Source organism: Capricornis sumatraensis, chromosome 20 (assembly GCF_032405125.1).
Source record: "Capricornis sumatraensis isolate serow.1 chromosome 20, serow.2, whole genome shotgun sequence".
Lineage (NCBI taxonomy): Eukaryota > Metazoa > Chordata > Mammalia > Artiodactyla > Bovidae > Capricornis > Capricornis sumatraensis.
In genome coordinates, this window is record NC_091088.1 from 21,160,214 (window position 1) to 21,179,394 (window position 19,181).

The 19,181-nt window shown below is 50.6% G+C and overlaps 1 protein-coding gene across 2 annotated transcripts in view; it reads left to right on the forward strand.

The window, feature by feature from the left end:
• GPT2 (glutamic--pyruvic transaminase 2) overlaps nucleotides 1-19,181 on the forward strand; it is a 33,857-nt gene that overhangs the window by 11,766 nt on the left and 2,910 nt on the right. The window contains exons 4-10 of one of the 2 annotated variants that reach the window (XM_068991770.1): nucleotides 2,052-2,185; nucleotides 4,322-4,565; nucleotides 9,200-9,279; nucleotides 10,959-11,095; nucleotides 15,614-15,788; nucleotides 17,271-17,435; nucleotides 18,435-18,538. In XM_068991770.1, coding sequence (XP_068847871.1) covers nucleotides 2,052-2,185; nucleotides 4,322-4,565; nucleotides 9,200-9,279; nucleotides 10,959-11,095; nucleotides 15,614-15,788; nucleotides 17,271-17,435; nucleotides 18,435-18,538 — 1,039 coding nt within the window. Of the gene's footprint in view, nucleotides 1-2,051; nucleotides 2,186-4,321; nucleotides 4,566-9,199; nucleotides 9,280-10,958; nucleotides 11,096-15,613; nucleotides 15,789-17,270; nucleotides 17,436-18,425; nucleotides 18,539-19,181 lie in introns of both variants that reach the window. The other variant, XM_068991769.1, reaches the window with a different exon arrangement.

The window sequence follows — 19,181 nt, forward strand, 5'->3', positions numbered from 1 at the left end:
GGTTCTAGTGGAGAGGGAGGGTTTAAGGAGAAAGTGTTTCAAGTTCATGTAGAGGATGAGTAAGAGAATCTGCTAATGAATCCCAGACAGAGAAAATGGTGTGTGCAAAGGCCCTGAGGCTTAAGAACTGAGTGTGACTGAGTGAAAGGGTTTGGATGCAATGACGCTGGGTGATTTGGCAGGTGTCGCCGGTTCTGTGGACTGTGGGAGGCAGGTTGCCATCGGGTTCAGGCAGTGTCCTACACAGGAGTGTGGTGGGGTGGGCCTAGCTGGGGGTAGGTGCTGCAGAGACGCACAGAAGAAATAGGTGATGGTTCCTGCCCGCAAGTCAACATGGGGAGGCAAGGATTCATCTGTGCAAGGTAACTGGAGAAATCAGAAAGGCTGGGGTGAGGCCATTTCTCAGACTTCTTGAGAGAGTCTAGATCTGAGCTCTGAAGAATCAGGGTACTTCAGAACAAAACAGAAGATGGAAAGCCTGTGGCTCGCAGGAACAGAGAGCTTGCTAGTGGGGAAAGGCCTGGGAATGCAGGGAAGCCGATGAACTAGAGGCAGGAAGAAGAGGAGGCTTAGCTGGTGTGGACGTGGCCAGGCCCCATGGAGTGGAGCAGAGGGCAGTGAAAGAAGGCAGAGGGAAATAGCGCAGGAAGCTTTCTGGGCATGGGAGCCCAAGATATATCAACACATCCAGTGGAAGGAAGATTCTCTAACAGTGGCATCTGCAGATGCCCTCGAGTACCCCCAAAGAACGTGACAGGACTCTACTCTCCACCCAGATTTGGTGCGTGTTAATGTTTGCCACCTGAACTTTTAGAGAAGTGGTGCCGCTTTCCCCGCCCTGGTTTACAGTTAGTCCAAGGGGATGGGCCAGCCCAGTGCTACACAGACCCTTAAACCGGGCGCCTCCTGGTGGTGGTGTTGCAGTCCTTAGGAGGAAATTGGCTGGTTTTCTTTAAACGTGGTATAAAACTCAAATGGGATAAAAGAATATGGGGTGAAAGGTCTGCCTCCCACTTCGGACCCCAAGCCTCCTGGTTCATGTCCCCAGAGAATTCGCCTCGCCAGTTTGAATCTCCTGGAGAGATTTTGTGCATGTTCAGGTACCTATTTTCAGTTTCTTTTCAAGAACGTATGTAGTGGCCTGACATCCTGAAAACATTTGTATGCCTACACTAAATGCACAGATATTAGTGTACAGCACCTGTGTGTGCACACCTGTGTAACCCGTGCCCAGATCATGACAACGAACGCTCTCAGCGCCACAAAAGGCCCCTGTGTGCCCCTTTGCCGAATATACTCCCAAGCCCAAAGTGGTCACTGCTGTTTTTGAACTTCACTTTTAACTGGTGGTTTGGATTTGGCTCCTAACTGGCAGCCTGAGCATGCTGTTGCCATAGGGTGAGGGTAGGTGCGTCATGCCCAGCAGCCCCAAAGAACGCTGTGGTTAGTGCCTGTCAGGGCTCTGGATTCCTGGGATGGCAGGTGGTGCCATTTTGGGGTGACCCTTCTCCCAAGCTCTTTGGAACCATGCGTAGGCAACAGTGATAAAAGCATAGCAGTCCCAGCTGTAATGGTCCGTGCTGTCGCGGAAGGCATGTAAAGCCCAGCAGGGTGGGTAGAGCAGCTATGAGCCCCATTGAACTGGTTAGAAGTCAGGGCCTGGAATAATGCTTGAGGTATAAGTAGGTTCTCAGTAAATACTGGATGGATGAGTGGGTGGGTGGGTAGATGAACAGACAGGCAGATGGGTGGGTGAGTGGGTGGGCAGGTGAGTGGATATGTGGATGAATGGATGGATAGCAGATGAGCAAATGGTTGGATGAGTGGGCAGACGCTTGGGTAGGTGGAGGGATGACAGGATGGGTGGATGAAGCCCAGACAGGTGATTAAGCAGCTTGCCACAATTCCAGAACCTAGAGCAGTGGGAATAGGGCGCCACTGAGACTCCTTGACCTCCCCCAGCCTCCCACCCCCAGTTAATTATATGGATATCTCAGACTGCATGGAGCCACATCTTCCCTCTAGTCATTGTCTTGCTTTCTCTTTTACAGGCTCTTACAGTGCTAGCCAGGGTGTCAACTGTATCCGTGAAGATGTAGCTGCCTACATCACCAGGAGAGATGGCGGTGTACCTGCAGACCCGGATAACATTTACCTGACCACTGGAGCTAGTGATGGCATTTCTGTACGTGTCAGAGCGGCTCATTGTTGCTCACTCTTCACCCGCATGAAGAACAGCCTTGTGCATTAGGGCCGATGGTGTGAGCCTGTGGGCTGTTAAAGGGGGACAGGTCTGGGCAGAGAGGTTGGCCACCCTCTGCTCCCTGCTGTCTGCCCCAGCCTGGTAGCTGCTGTCCTTACCGCGTTCAGTCTTTGTGAACCTGGACACTCCGGCAGCCTCAGTTTCCCTCCTCCAGTTGGGAGGAGTCACGGGACACTCAAGAGTGTCCATCTTCCTGGCATCAGCCTTTCTCTTACTCAGCATATATACTGTCTCTCCTCTGCCAGGCACTGTGCCAGGTGCTGGGGAGGTCATGGGGAACCAAACACATTTGGTCTCTACTTAGACATCAGTACTGGATCTGACTAGCACTAACAGCACATAAATACATGTCAGATCGCAAGCTTTCAGTTTCTCTTCTGGATGAGGACAAAGTGTTAACAGAAGGGAGCAGCAGGAACTCTGACCTGGGGCGGGTGAGGGCAGGAAAGTTTCTCCAAGGAAGGCTGAGCAGATAGAGATCTGGAGACTGCGTAGATGTGAACTCAGGGAGGCAGGCAGGGACAGATTCAGGGCAGAAGGTCAGCATATGCCGAGGCCTTGGGCTGGAAGGAGGCTGCATGTTTGGAAATGGAGCATTGCGGGGCAAGCACACGTGGGGAGGGGCAGTTACCAGCAACGTGCTGGGAGGCAGGTGGGGCCTGAGTCCTGAAGTACTGTTGTCCTAAGAGCCGTGGGAGCCACTGAAGGATCTGAAGCAGACGGAGGGTCATAATTAGATTCGGGTTCTTAAGCTTCAACTGTGGCAGGAGGGAGCAGAGTAGATGTGAGAGTGTTTAGGAGACAAGAGAAGAGGCGGCTTGGGCTGGGCGTCAGCCGTGGATGAGGTGAAGAGGGGCTGGTATCAAGGGGTCCATAGGAGAAGGGGCTGAACCTGTGGTCTGAGGTTCACCTGCAGCCTCTGTTCCCTTCCAGCACCCTCCCCACGTGCCCAGTCAGTGCTGGGGGCCATCCACTCACTTGTCCTCCCTACTCAGGGAGCTTGTCCTTTCTGACCCTTCTTTTAATAAGTTATGTTTGTCTGTGTCTCTTGACCTCCAAGGCTCTTGTTTTGGATGTTTATTAAATGATTTTGTCCTTTGATGAAGCCTCTCAAGTGCATTAAACTCTTCCTTGAGCGCGGGAGGAAACTGAGGCACAGAAAGCTTAGGTGGTCTGCCTGCTGTTAAGAGCCTCTCGAGGCATTGGAGATTCTAGTGTTGGACTCAGGCCCCCAGCCATGGCATCTTCCACTGTAAGCTGCCATCACGGCGCCTCCCTCTTCCCAGAGAAGCCCAGGTATGGGTAGAGGTTCCAGAGGCAGGTGTGGGGAAGAGTCTTCAAGATTTAGTGAAAAGAATCAAGCTGTTAAACTGGCATTGTTATAGCAAGGAAATGAGCCTGAGAAAGGCGCTAAGTCTTCATGTAAGACTTAGAAAAGTAAAACTCACCCAGAAGAGTTTGGACTTATGAATTCAGTGAATTACTGCCACCTCCCCTAGTGCCCCACAGGACTCCCCAGGCCTGTTTCTCAGGAATCCTATGAACTTAGGGCTCATTCAATTTTGGAAACAGCCAGGTTGAAGCGCCACCTGGTGTCAGAAGCTGGGTATTTCATCCCATTTTCACACTCCTTTGTTCACTGGTCTTTCCAAGTCTTGGGCTCTGATAAGTTAGTGATCAGACAGATTCCGGGCTACACCCTAGACGTATAGAATGAGTTTCAGGGGTGAGGTCAGAATAATTCTGAGCAGGTCTAGTTTTGGGGCTACTTGTTTAAAAGATCTCTTAAAAATACTAACAGGTATCAAGCCTTTAGGTTCCATGCATTGTGCTAAAAGCTTTAAATCATTTTGCTTATTCCTCGTAACAGCCCTCATTTTACAGAGGAGGAGAGGTAGACTCAGGGGAGTTCAGAAACCTACATGCGGCTGTGCTGGGGGTAGGCACTGGGCGACTGGTGAAAGGCGGGGTTTGGGGTCTTCCGGCTTCTGCCGCTGTTTAGTCCTCGGAGGGTGGAAAGTGGCAGTCGCTCTGTAAAACGTGGCTTCTCTGTTGCAGACGATCCTGAAGATCCTGGTCTCCGGGGGTGGCAAGTCACGGACAGGCGTGATGATCCCCATCCCGCAGTACCCACTCTACTCAGCGGTCATCTCCGAACTCGATGCCATCCAGGTGAACTATTACCTGGATGAGGACAACTGCTGGGCCCTGAATGTGAACGAGCTCCGGCGGGCCGTGCAGCAAGCCAAAGAGCACTGTAACCCCAAGGTGCTATGCATCATCAACCCCGGGAACCCCACAGGTCTGTGCTCTCCTTCCTTACCAGTTTCTTGGGGAGCAGGGTGGCTGGTGTTTTGGCTGTCTGGACACTAAAGAGCTAAGAAATAATGTTTTATTTGCTCCCAGGTTCCCAATCCAACTCCAGATTTGCTAACATAAAACCATAAAGTTGGCCGCCAGCCACCTTAGGAGGTGAACGAATACAGGCCTTTTCCTGGGCAGGGTTGTATGGTAATTAAGACCAGTTCTTTTTCCTGTTAGTCCACGTACAAAGAACCTACTCTTTGAGGTCACAGACAAACCATCACCTAATTATAGGCCTAATTTTACCCTTACTCTTACTTGTTTTTCTGAACCAGTTTTTAGATTGCTGGTGTGTGCGTTTTTGTTTTTCTTTGACACAGCATTGCTGTGTACTTTGAGGCCTGAAAAGGAAATGCCATATTAAAAACAAAAGCAAACCAAAAAAACCTGTTTCCAGAAGTTGGAAAACACTCCTAATTTTGCATATTTTTCTTCACACAAAAAAAATGCAGTTCTGCCTGTTTTGATCTTTCCAGGCTGCTGGCTTCATGTGCCCCAGATGCTATTTGGATGCCGAGAACAAGGGCTCCTCTCTCCTCCTTTGTTGAGATAAACTGGGTCAGGGCCAAAGCGTGGTGGAGTTGATTGTGGAATCTGCTCCTTGGGAACATCAAATGATGCTTCAATCAGCTGAAAGCTCCACTTGAATTCCTGGGTGCAGAAAATGGGTGCAGCTGCTCGCCTGGTTTATTTACACCAACTGCCTGGGGGAAGGGATGAGGGACCTAACCAGGATACTGTAGGAAAATGACAGAGCTGGGTTCTCAATCCTGGCTGCACATTAGAATCAGAAAGGGAGCTTTTAAAAATGCCAAAGGCCAGGCCACACCCTAGAATCTCTGGGGATGGGGCTCAGGCATCAATATTCTGTGCAATTGAGGATGAGAAACACTGCCCTTGGATGATGCTTCTAAAACTTCAGCTTGTTAAAAAACAAAACTGCTGGGCCCTACATCTAGATATGGTGATATAATTAGGCTGGAGTGGGACTTGACAATTTGCATTTCTAACAAGCTCCTGGGCGATGCTGATGCTACTGGCCCCAAACTTGGAGTAGTATGTCCTATATCTTAGGAAATACTCTGTATACCTAGTTTATATCATAGGCTTGGTAACTTCTTCACCAGAAGCTTAAATATATCTTCTTCTGGCTGTCTAGGGAGAAGTAACTGCACCAGAGACTTTCCTATTTGGGATCAAAGTGGGGGTCATATGAGTGTGATATTAATATAAGCAGTTTTTCAGTAGTCATGTTCGAATGTGAGAGTTGGACCAGAAAGAAGGTTGAGCACTGAAGAATTGGTGTTTTTGAACTGTGGTGCTGGAGAAGACTCTTGAGAGTACCTTGAACTGTAAGGAGATCAAATAAGTCAATGCTAAAGGAAATCAACCCTGAATATTCATTGGAAGCTGATGCTGAACCTCCAGTACTCTGGCCACCTGATGTGAAGAGCTGACTCATTGGAAAAGACCCTGATGCTGGGAAAGATCCAGGGCAGGAGGAAAAGGGGGCAACAGGGAATGAGAGGATGAGATGGTTGGATGGCATCACTGACTCAATGGACATGAGTTTGAGCAAACTCTGGGAGACAGTGAAGAACAGGGAAGCCTGGTGTGTTGCAGTCCATGGGGTTGCAGCAGCCGGACAAGACTAGCGGCTGAACTACAAGAAGAAGCAGTTTTTCTAAAAAAGAAGTTACAAGCAGGCTCGGGCTAGTTTTGCTCTCTGAGGCTGTTTTTTAGTTTCTGGTTGTGATACGCAGCTGTAGGATCTTAGTTTTCTGACCACGGATTGAACTTGGACCCCAGCAGTGAAAGCATCAAGTCTTAACCATTGGACCACCAGGCAGTTCCCCTCTGGGGTCTTAATGTGTGGAAAGCAGCTATTGGAAGATGGAGGATGGAAAATAGAGACCTACCTGTGATCACCATGTATCTCATCTGGACCACACACTATAACCACTTTGTCTGAAAGGTGTCAAAATGGAGTGGAATATTAGTGGCTAACAGGGCTCTTTGGGATTCGAGACAGAAACTCACCTTGAGGCTTGAAGGGAGTGGACCTGTGAAGTCCAGGGTAAAGCAGCACACTTGAATTAACATCGTCGTCATGGGAACCTCAGGCCATGACCCAGCTCTGCTCTGGGCTGGAATCCTCAGGAAGCACCTGTCCTGGGAGTGGCCTTCCGCAGGTCCAGTCAGTGCCCAGCAGCTGAGCGTCCTCCACAGGGAGCCTCACCCATGGTTTCAACTGAAGCCCCAGGCCAGACTCTCTTGGCCCACATTGTGACACCTGCCTATGCCTGACCTAGTTAAATCACTGAGGCTGATTGGCTGGGTCTGTGTCCCTGGTGGAGTTTAAAGAGAAATTCCCCTAGGACAGTTGTGTGCTGTTGCTCAGAGAAGGACAGGACGCTAGGCTGGTGCAAGCAACAGGTATCCCCATTAGTGTGTGGGACATTCCCTTGGCCCGGCCTCTGGCAAGGGGCACTTGGAAGACCCCTCTGCAGCCTTTGGGGCCTTCAGCAGAGCTGCCTCTTCTCTGTGGTGCGCGCATGTCTCCCCCTGCTGGGCACAGGCATGCCCTGCCCTCTGGAGATCATGCGGCTCCTCCTGCTCCACAGGCCTGTTCTGAGTGACTGCTTCGTCCCCAGGCCCTGGAGAGGAATAAGCTCTGTCCTTGTCCCACAGTTTGCATCGATCGCATGGGGGATTATTTGTGCACAGCAGGTCTCCTTTCCTCTCCTGAGCCGTGGGCTTCCTGAGGCCCGGCCCTTGCACTCCCCCTGACATTATGGAGAAGACTCTTGAGAGTTCCCTGGACTGCCACGAGATCAAACCAGTTAATCCTAAAGGAAATCAGTCCTGAATATTCATTGGAAGGACTGGTGCTTAAGCTGAAACTCCAATACTTTGGCCACCTGACGCAAAGAACTGACTTTTTGGAAAAGACCCTGATGCTGGGAAAAATTGAAGGCGGGAGGAGAAGGGGATGACAGAGGATGAGATGGTTGGATGACATCACCGACTTGATGGAGATGAGTTTGAGCAAGCGCTGGGAATTGGTGATGGACAGGGAAGCCTGGCGTGCTGCAGACCGTGGAGTTTCAGAGAGTCGGACACAACTGAGCAACTGAACTAAACTGGCATCATGTACCCCGCTCACACCTTTTATACTCTAGGTGCTCACACCTTTGCTTGCATTCTAACAGGGTATACTTCGTGGCATCACAGCCCTGGGAGGGAAGACCAGGAGCATGTGGTAGGCAGGAGAGGCTGCCAGAATGGACAGCCCCTGTCTGTCTACGGGAACAGCAGCTGGTTACTTGTAGCATCGGGGGTGCTGCCCTTCCTAATTCCCAGAGCATGAGCTTGCTTCATAGGAAGCCTGCTTGGCCTTTGTTTGGCAGGGACAGGTTGGTCCCTTAGTAAAGGAACTGGTTTGTTGCTTAGATAGTTTAAGTCTGAAATCCTGGCTGAATCATACCATGCTCTTAGAAGATACATCAGTGTATTTTTCTAAGACTTAGTCTTGTTATTCTTACATGGACAAGAATATGGTTATTTTTATTTTTAACAAAAAGGTAATATATTCTCCATACTGCTTTGCATGAAGATGTAGATACATATGGCAGTAATACATGTGTACATACATACTTATGTAGATAATACATGCATGTAACACCCGTAGGTGCTCATTTACGTCCTTTGTGAGTATCAGCAGGCCTGCCTAGTACTTTTCCAGAAGCTGTGTGAGCAAGTCCACCATCCCAGGGCCTCGGGAAATCTGGGAAAGTGTTCCTTTCTACCTTGTGGCATTTGTTCCTTTCCCCACTGAAACCCGCAGTATTTCCTGTGAGCTGATGGTGAATATTTTGCTACTGGCACTGATTTCTCTAAGGTGGATGAAGTGATGAGTCCAGCTCTGAAGGGAGACCCTGGCAGGGATACTGTGGGTGCCTGCCAGTGTCCTCAGCGGGCACGGCTCCCACATGGTCACTGGAGAAGCCAGAGCTGGTAGGCAGGCTCATTCATTCGTTTAGAACTTCTTCCACTGTGCTTACCAGGGAGGGCCCTGCTGGGTGCTGGCTTTGAGGGTTGGTGCTGGGCCAGAGACATTGCCCCTGCCTCGTGGAGCTTGTATAGGGAGAAGGTGTGGCCAGTACTCTTTTCATGGTGTGGCTGCTGTGGGGGACGGAGGGGAGCAGGGCTGAAAGAGTTAACTCCTTCAGTTTCATTTTCGTGCTGTTTATGATACGTCCATGTCTTCTTGTCCTCTAGCACAGAATAATACACATATATCCTCCTCCCCCCTCCATACACATACCTCTGAGAAGAATAACAAGAAAGTTGGGTATGAAACACCACTCCCTACACATACCTGGCTGAAGTGAGTCAGAGGGATGGAGCTGACCCTAGGGGCTCCCTGGAGGCTGTCAGCAGCTAGGGAGGGTGGTCCTGTAAGATCATGAGGGAACAGAGACATCTGAGTGATTCTGGCTGGAACTCTCACCTGGGGATGAATGAAACACCATGACAACCTGCCTTCTGCTTTTGTTTGGGACTGTTTAGGTCAGGTGCAGAGCAGAAAGTGCATAGAAGATGTGATTCACTTTGCCTGGGAGGAGAAGCTCTTTCTCCTGGCTGATGAGGTAAGAGCAGCCTGGACTCTCAGAGGTGAGGGTATGCTTTCTCTTCTGGGGGAGGGAGCCAGGTCTGCTGTTCTATAGACAAGAGAACTTTCTAGATATCGGAGGAGAGATTCTAACAAGGTTGAGGATGTTCAGTGTTAAACAACCTGTGAGACTGTGACCGAAATCATCCCTTATTGGTTTGGAATCTTGGTTATAAGTTTCAAAAATCCAACCCAAACTACTTTAAACTTAACACGGTGGTGGGGTCTCAGGAGTGGGGCTGGATCCAGGGACTTGAATCATATCATCCGGCTCCTCTTGTTCCATCCTGCTGCCTTGGCCTCAAACATGGGCCTGCTATCTTCCCAGCCTAGAAAGAGAGCTTATCTTCCTGGTTGTTTCAACAAAGCTCAGAATTGAGCTTCACTGGTGCAGTTTAGGTCAAACACCCATCACTGAACTGATTATTCTGGCCCAGTGGCTGCAATGTGCGGACTGACCAGGCCCTAGGCAAGGGTCGGGGGCTCTCCCCTATGACCTGAAACCTGCAGATAGAGAGCTGGGGAGGATGTTTCTTGAAGCAAATCAAGGGCCCCTTTCTCAAGAAGGGAGAGTGGGAGCTGGGTGGGCTGAATGCTGTGTCCTATGAGGAGGGGAATCTTATCAACCCCAGAATCGCTGCTGCCTGAACCCTAGATCTGGAGACAAACCTGCACATTCTTTTCCTGCTTTGCAAGAAGAAATTAAAGACCTGTCAAATCCTATTTTCACTTCTTCATTTCTGCGTGATTTCTGGTTAGTCATAGCTTCTAGCACGTGAGCTTCGTTTCTGTGCTCCTTAGCACCCCCCCACCCCCCCACACACAGAGGTTATCCACCAAATCACTGCTGTGAGCAATAGCAGATAGACTTAAATCTTCATTTCTAAAGGAAAGAAGGGGCAGTAGAGTGACCTGGTGCACGAACCTCTTCCCTCAGGGTCTGGGAAGCAAGGAGGGTGAGGGGCAGAAGGGAGAGGCCATGGAGGAGCTGGGGAGGGGAGGGGGCTCTGCCTGGCTTGTTGAAGGTGGAGCTGGCCTGACCCTCCTGCTGACCCACAGCGCCTCAGCCTCGGTTTCCCTGATCTCCATACTGGGCATGGGAAGTTCATCGCCAAGCGTAGATGGAGCGTTTGCCTGCTAGACTGTATAGACGGGGAGGGACAAGAGGTGTAGGCGCTGCTCAGTCCAGGGAGGAGAGAATGGCGGTGATGGTGGATGGAAAGCTGGGTGAGTGCCGTGAAGCGCTGAGGAGGACGGTTAGCTCTTCGGATGGGGAGGTCAAAGGACAGGTCCATGAACTGCTTTCACCACTCATCTTACTGACGGGGTGAGCATCACGCTCTGGGAGGAAAGCCTGCTCGGGCCAGCCGGGTGTCACTGGCACGTGAGGCAGAAAGGAGATCTGGAGACTGCGTGGGGCTAATGTGGGAGAATCCAGTGGGCATCCAGCCCGTGGCCTCCCCCGCCGCCCTTGCTTGTTCTGGAAGGTTCTCTTGGGCACATCTGGCTTAGACGTGACATCTAAGGCCATCTTCACAGCAGGCAGCCCTGGCTGCAGGTTGTCCCAGAGCCCCTGTGCCCTCGCTCAGCCACAGCCCAGGTGGCTCAGTTTCTGGGGGACTTGGCTGACTGTTCCTGTCCTGTCCCCTCCTGCAGGTGTACCAGGACAATGTGTACTCCCCGGACTGCAAATTCCACTCCTTTAAGAAGGTGCTTTATGAGATGGGGCCTGAGTACTCCAGCAACGTGGAGCTCGCTTCCTTCCATTCCACCTCCAAGGGCTACATGGGCGAGTATGTGGGCCCCTGCCTCCCTCACGCTGCTCCTGGGCCCACCTGGTCCCATTGCTTTTCCACCCTGCCCCGCCTCAACCTACTGGACAGAGGTGGCTACTCTCGTCTACAGCCTCTGCTGATGTAAGAAGCAGGAGGAGACAGGCCATGTCTCCCCAGGGGGAGTGCACTGGTGTGAGGGCATCCGCTGTGCAAGGGCTTGTGTAAAATAAGGCTGTGATGAAAGTGAACACAGGACCCACAGCAGCTTCCAACCCTAGGGTTTTCTGCCAGCCTTGTTGCTATTGCTCTGACACTTGACTGAAATCTGAGGGCATGGGATGGCAGGTTGAGTGGATAGATGCCGTCAGGCCAGTGGCCAAGCTCTGTGTGCAGGAGCGCTGTATGCACCCTGCCTGAGCACCCTGTGACCTGTGGGGCCAGAGCGTCAGCTTCAGCCCTGTATTCGTTCATTCAGCCCATATTTATTGAGCATCTGCTATGCGTTCAGAAGCTCAGCAGTGAGGCTACAGCAGTGAGAAAACCACACCCATTCTGCCCTCACAGTCATGCTCTAGTGAGGTCAGAGGCAATAGACAAATGAACGTGATGTGTCAAGGACAGAAATAATCAGAGGAGGTAGGAATGCAGAGAGGCGGCGTCCGGTCACTAAAGAGTTGGACCCAGGGAGGGGAGGTGGGGAGCTATGCAGACGTCTAAGGAAACAGCTTCTACAAAGGCCCTGAGGTGGAGGGAGGAGCAGGAAGGAGACTAGAAGAGGGTGAGAGGGAAAGTGGCAGCAGTTGAGACCAAAAAGTCACAGGAGGCCAGATCACCTGGGCTACTTAGGTTATCTTTTACTCAGAATGAGATGGGAGCCCTTAGAGGGTTTGCACAGAGGTGTGACTCCTGGTTGCTGAGTGATGAGGGCAGGGAAAGAAGCGAGCACTCAAGTCAGGAGGCTGTCACAGTCCAGGGGAGATGCTGGGGGCCAGGGAAAAGGTGGGGAGATGTTGGATCCTGGGTGTGTTTGAAGGTGAAGTTGACGGTTGTTGCTTGATGAAAACGAGGGTGTGAGAGAGAGAAGGATGACTCCCAAGTGTTTTGTTCAAACAGCAGGAAGCATAGAGTTGCCCTCAGTAGATGAGGATGTCTGTGGGTGAAGCAGGTTTGGCGGGGGGGATTTGGAAGTTGGTTTTAGATGTGTAAAATTTGCAGATGCCTGTTGGATGTCCAGATGGAGGTGGCTATGTGAGTCTGTAGCTCAGGGCTGATACCCAGCTGGAGATTCAAGTGTGCGAGATGTCAGTGTTTGAGTTGTTAGTTAGATCTCTGAGCCTAGACATCTCATTGGGAGGAGTATAGATAGAGAAGAGGTCCAGGGACTGGGCCCAGCCGTCACTGCTCAAAAGTTAGGGGAGGAGAGGAGGAACCTGCAAACTAGACTGAGATGGGTAGGCCCATGCATTTACAGCCAGGACATTCATTCCCCAGCGTTGTGGGAGTTCCACTATGTGCCAGGTGTCAGGGTAGGGGAGAGGGTCTGGAGGCCAGTGTAACTATGAAGCTTCAAGAAATATATTGACCAGGTCAAGGGAGCTTCCCAGGTAGCGCTAGTGGTAAAGAACCCACCTGCCAATGCAGGAGACATAAGAGACACAGGTTCGATCCCTGGGTCAAGAAGATCCCCTGGAGGAGGGCATGGCAGCCCACTCCAGTATTGCTGCCTGCAGAATCCCATGGACAGAGGAGCCTGCTGGGCTACACTCCATAGGGTTGCAAAGAGTTGGGCATAGCTGAAGTGACTTAGCACACACACACACGCAAGGGAGCTGTCCCCTTGGGATGGTTGCCCGGCTGTTCTTGGCTGTATTTGTTGTGTGCAGGAGTTGATTTATGCTGTTCTTTCTGGTTTACCCTGGTAGCTGTGGTGCCTCCTTGCTAAACTTTCATGTGTTGTGTACTGCTTTACTTAAATATGTTCTCTATTAACTCATTTTTCAAACTCAAGTGTGTTTATTACAGACCTACCCATCTCTCCATCTGTGTTATTGATTACTCTGGATATTGGTAACCTGAGTTGGTATCCTGTTGCCCTTAGATCCTGATTACCTAGGATTAGACTGATTTACCCAATTTGATTTTCTACTCATCAGCAGAGGGTAAAGCAGAAAGATTCTTCTTTCAACTTTTGTTACGAGAAACCCTTCCAAGTGGCCAGAATTTATCTTCCTGCCTTGGAAAGGCCAGGTGATGGATCAGATGGGGATCAGTCTTTGCCAGTTCATTCTACAGCCTGATCCCAAAAGTCTTTTACTGAGTTCTCATCGTATCAGGTGTCTGAGGTTGGGTGGGTGTGGTGCGTATACAGAGGAAGGTAGCTGATGCCATTATTTCTGTGGTCATTAGTCTGAAGGTTATCAGTCTCAGTCCAGAGAAGGAAGTGTGGCTAATGGAGCTGATTTGGTTCTGAAAGTTGGTTGTTGTTGTTGTTGTTGTTTTTTAATGATGTCAGCTTATTTTCATGAGATTTGACTCTGTATCAGTCAGGATCCTTTTGGCAATAAGTAACAGAAACTCAACATGAAAGAGGGTTTAAAAAACACATATAAAGTGAAGTTGGTCAGAAAGAGAAAAACAGATATTGTATACTCACACATGTATATGAAATCTAGAAAGATGGTACTGATGAACCTTTTTGCAGAGCAGCAGTGGAGACACAGACATTGAGAACAGACGTATGGACACAGCTCAGGGTCGGGGGGAGAAAGAAGAGGTGCGATGTATGGAGAGAGTAACATGGAAACATACATTACCATATGTAAAGTAGATAGCCAATGGGAATTTGCTGTATGACTGAAGGAACTCTAGCCGGGGCTTGGTGACAACCTAGAGGGGTGGGATGGGGGTGGAGGTGGGAGAGATGTTCCAGTGGAAGGGGACATGGGTAGATCTATGGCTGATTCACGTTGATGTTTGCTAGAAACCAACACAATACTATAAAGCAATTATCCTTCAATTAAAAATAAGTGAATTTTTCAAAAAATCCGTATCAGTAAAAAGTCAAGGAGTAAAGTTGAATCAGGGGGCTTAAAAATGTCAGTGGGTCTCTCTCTACTTCTGACTTTGTCCTGTTTTCTTTCTCAGCTCTGCTTTCCTACCCGCCTCCCCTTTTTTTCTCTTCTTTCTTTTTCCTTTTTTTTGACCACACCATGCAGCTTATGGGATCTTGTTCCCTGGCCAGGAATTGAACACAAGCCCTTGGCAGTCAAAGCGCAGAGTCCTAACCACTGAACTGCCAGGGAATTCCCTGCTCTGCTTTCCTTTGGATTGGCTTTGTTTTCAGGCATCAGAAAGTTGCAGCAAAATCCTCAGGTTGCTGCTCACATGCCCACTTCTTGAACCTGTGCAAGGGGTGCCTGGCCTGAATCATATGCCCCTTTTGAGCAGAGCTAGTATAATACTAGTTAGCAGTCAGGCTAAGCTGCTATAACCAAAAGGCCCCAAAGTACAGTGGCTCACTATAGAAAACTTATAGACCCAAAGTATAATGGCTCATTACAAAAAACTAGGAATAAAACCACTGGATGACCCAGCAATCCCACTGCTAGACATATACCCTGAGGAAACCAAAATTGAAAAAGACACATGTACCCCAATGTTCATTGCAGCGCTATTTACAACAACACCTAGAACATGGAAGCAGCCTGGATGTCCATCAACCGATGAATGGATAAAGAAGCTATGGTACATACGTACAATATTAGTCAGCCATAAAAAGGAATGCATTTGAGTCAGTTTAATGAGGTGAGCAAACCTAGAGCCTATTATACAGAGCAAAGTAAGTCAGAAAGAGAAATGTGAATATCACATATTGACACATATATATGGAATCCAGAAAGATGGTACTGATGAATTTATTTTCAGGGTGGCTATGGAGAAACAGACACAGAGAACAGACCTATGGACACGGGGGGAGGGGAGGAGGGAGAGGGTGAGAGTATGGAGAGAGTAACATGGAAACCTACATTACCACATATGAAATAGATAGCCAACGGGAATTTGTTGTATGACTCAAACAGGGGCTCTGTGACAATCTAGAAGGGTGGAAGAAAATGACAGAAAACCACACAAAACAACTACAGTGGCTCAAACAAGGTGGAAGTGTGCCTCTGTGATAACAGTTCAGAGGCAGGGGGAGTCCGGGACTGGCTTTGCTCCACGAGGTCATTCGAAGATAGCCTGCTGGGCTGGCTCTGTCTTCTCAACACGTGGCATCATCTCTAGCACTGAGGCTGCTTGCTCTGGTGTCTGCCTTTCTTAGGAAGTGGGAGAAAGGAACGAGAGAGCCTGCTTTTAAGGAAGTGATGTAGGATTTGCACATGTCACTTATATTCACTTTCCATTGGCAAGAACTTGGCCGTACCTGGCAGCTCAGTGTTGGGCATGGGGCTGGTTACAGAAGATTCTGGCCAGCTGGTTGCACTTAGTAGAGGTCCCTGTGACTGGTGGGTCCTCTCTCCCGCTTCAACATTCTAGGTGTGGCTACAGAGGAGGCTACATGGAGGTGATCAACCTGCACCCTGAAATCAAGGGCCAGCTGGTGAAGCTGCTCTCGGTGCGTCTGTGCCCGCCAGTGTCTGGGCAGGCTGCCATGGACATCGTTGTGAACCCCCCGGTGCCAGGAGAGGAATCCTTCGAGCAGTTCAGCAGGGTGAGTCGGCTGCGTCCCATGGCCTGTCTGCATCACTGCTGTGGCCAGCATTCACCATGTGTGGTCTCCATGGCCAGCCTCTCTCCAGATGACCTCCAGGGCATGCTTATGGTTCCACATGGTGCCTGACCCCCCCAGTAAGGTTAAGTCTCAGGATGTGGCTGGGCTGTATTTGAAGTGGGAGGACTGTGCGCACTGTGGGTGTGGGCACCTCTTCCTCCTTCTCACCTGTGAGCACCACGGATGGGCAGGCGCTCAGAGGGAATGGCCTCATGTCCTGAGAACATGGAGGGCAGAGAAGGGGGTGATGATTCTGTTACTAAAGTAAAAGGGGGAAATGGATGAGCATGCCATTGATTCCAGACCACAGACTTGCCTGTGGCTTAACCAGATATCCTTGCAGCTTGAAGTGATGCAGACAGACCCTTTCAACTGCAGGTGACAAAACCCAACTGTAACGAGTTTAAACAAGAATGGAACTCATTGAAGAAGTCAGCTCCCAGCTGTTTTAGATTAACAATCTTTCTTTTTCAATTGTGGTAAATTACACAGAACATAAAATTTGCCATTCTGATCTTTTTTGACTGAACAGTTTAGTGAATAAAGTACATTCACATTGTGCAACTATTACCAGCATCCATCTCCAGAACCTTTTCCCAAACTGAAACTGTACCCATTAAACAATAACTCCTCATTTCCCCCTTCCCCAGCCCCTGGTAACCGCTGATTTACTTTCTGTCTCTGAGGATTTGACTGCTTTAGGTACCTCGTATATAGCATTTATCTTGTGGCTGGTTTATTTCAATCGGCACTGTGTCTTCAAGGTTTGTCCCTGTCGGGGCGTGTGTCGGAATGTGCTTCATTTTGAAGGCAGGGTAACGTTGCACTGTGTGTGCGTGCTGTGCTCTGCTGATCCGCTCATGCACAGGACACACCGCTTCACCTCCGTCCAGCAGCGCTTGCACAAGTGTTGGGCTGCCTGCTCCAGCCTTGGCCACGTGTCAAGCTCCCAGCCTATCACTGATGTGGTTTGCCTGGATTGTGTGCCCCAACACATCACATGGACTGGGGGAAGGGTAGCTCCCCAGAATTAAGTGGTGGGGCTGTCTCCTAGAAGCATATTCTAGGATGTTCCGTCCAGGGCCAAGTTTGTCCAGGCTGACGGGGAGGAACTGGTTTTCCTTGTTTGCGGGAATGACGTCTCGGTACGAGAGTAGAACCTATGACACAAGCCGCCTAGGACCTACTTGTGACTCAGGTGCCCCTGCCCAGGGCCCATGGCAACCTCATGGGCTGAGCGTCTGTGGAGGACATCTGCAGAGGGACACGTGTCTTGCCCGCCTCTCTGGTTTGTTGCTCAAGCACACAACAGCTTGCCTTTCACCGGTCTGCCTGGACGCCCTAGTTTGAAGGGATGGTTTTCAGTGTCTGGAGCCATGGTGCCTGGAGATGCTGACTCCTATGCTTTCTCTGTCTCCTTAGGAGAAAGAGTCCGTCTTGGGTAATTTGGCCAAAAAAGCTAAACTGACAGAAGACATGTTTAACCAAGTCCCAGGAATTCACTGCAACCCCTTGATGGGGGCCATGTACGCCTTTCCTCGAATCTTCATCCCTGTGAAAGCCGTGGAGGCAGCTCAGGTCAGAGGCGCCGGGTTGGGCTGGCTCTCTCAGCAGGTTCACTTGGAACTCTTTCTTGCCTTGAGGAGCACAAGTGCTGGCCCTTGAGGCTCTGAACTTGGTGTATCCATTGGTCAGATGGTACTTAACGTGTAAAGATGACGGGCTCCTGGAGACCCAGCCCTGCAGCAGCTGTGGTGATGGAGTGGGCGTGAGGTCAGGCCCAGGTGTGATGCGATGCATTTAAAACTGAACAGACACTGGAGAAGCATCAGGAGCTGTCTCCTCCACCTGGCCACCATACCCTACAATAGCGCTGCTCAAACTTGGATGTGTACATGGATCACTTGAGGCCCTGTTAAAAATGTCACTTCTGGTTCAGGAAGTCTATGGAGGGGCCCAAGGTTCTGCATTCCCAATAAGTTCTCAGGTGGTGCCACTGACCCTGGTTTGAGAATCAAGGGCCAGAGCCCTATCTCTGAAAGTGTCCTCACACCCCCTAACCTACCTTGTTAAACATTCAAAATCTGGCCCCATCCCTCAGCCTGTGGAATCAGCATCCCAGGTGTTAGAGCCCGAGAATCTATTTAAGAGGTGGCCTGGTTGTGCAAACTGAAGTGTGAGAAGCACCACCAGCAGGGCCCCTGAGAGGCTTGTTCCTTAAGGCTCCCCTGGGCACAGACCTCAGGGCCCTGGCTTGGTGTGTAGGAGGCCAAGGCCAATGCTTGGGGAGCTGCTCTGTGGGTGGGGCACAGTGGACTCGGGCTGGCACTCCCTAGGGGACAGCCAGAAGCCCCACAGCCCACGGCTGTCCCAAAGCGGCCTTTGGGTTCTTTGCTCCCGGCCCCAGCTGCCTGCATACCCAGTGTCCTGCCTTCTTTCTCGCAGGAAGAGAGGGCGGAGGGGCCCTGCCATGGCAAAGAACCCGCCATGTCAGGCATACGGGGCTTTGAGAGTGTCATGGTGGGGCTGTGCGGGGTGAAATCGGGATGACCCCTAAGCTCTGCCCTGTCCCCTCAGGCCCGTAAGATGGCCCCTGACATGTTCTACTGCATGAAGCTCCTGGAGGAGACGGGCATCTGTGTCGTGCCTGGCAGCGGCTTCGGGCAGAGGGAAGGCACCTACCACTTCAGGTACCACTGCCTCTGCACCTGTTAGACAGAGGGGCCTGCGTCCTGGTTTGTCTTGGGAAACTTGGGCTTCTTAACAGCAAGGCAACTGCAGAGACGGAGACGTGTGAAGCCCCTGTACCCTCATCCCACTCCCATTCTGTCCTGCCACAGAGATAGCCGAGACGCTGCGCAGGGACTCAGGAAGACTATGGGTGGACTCCACGGTCACCTCCTTGACCGCCGTCTCCCCCTCCACCGCCTCCATCTTTCACATGCTCTCTGCAGTGTTCCCCCTGCTGGGTTTTCTTTTCTTCCCTTGTCCCTTTTCAACTCCATGATGTATCAGTCTGCATCCAGGAGCTCAGTAGCTTGTCCACTGAGCCAAAAACCTGCCGAGATGTTGCCTCTGAGATACGGTGAAATTGCTGTGCCGCCTTTCACAGGCATGGGACTCTACCAGGCCAGCTGAACAGCTCAGCCAGGGCTTCCCACCAAGGCCAGCAGCAGATGTCAAAAAAAGAAATGTCTTGGGCGTAGCACCTGGGGCCAAGTTTTGAGTCAGTGAAGGTCATGGGCAGTGCCCCTCAATGGACAAATGTGTGTGGATAGCCTTTCCACCCTAGTTAGGTTCATCCTGGCAATTTGTGGCTCACTCAAGAAGTGG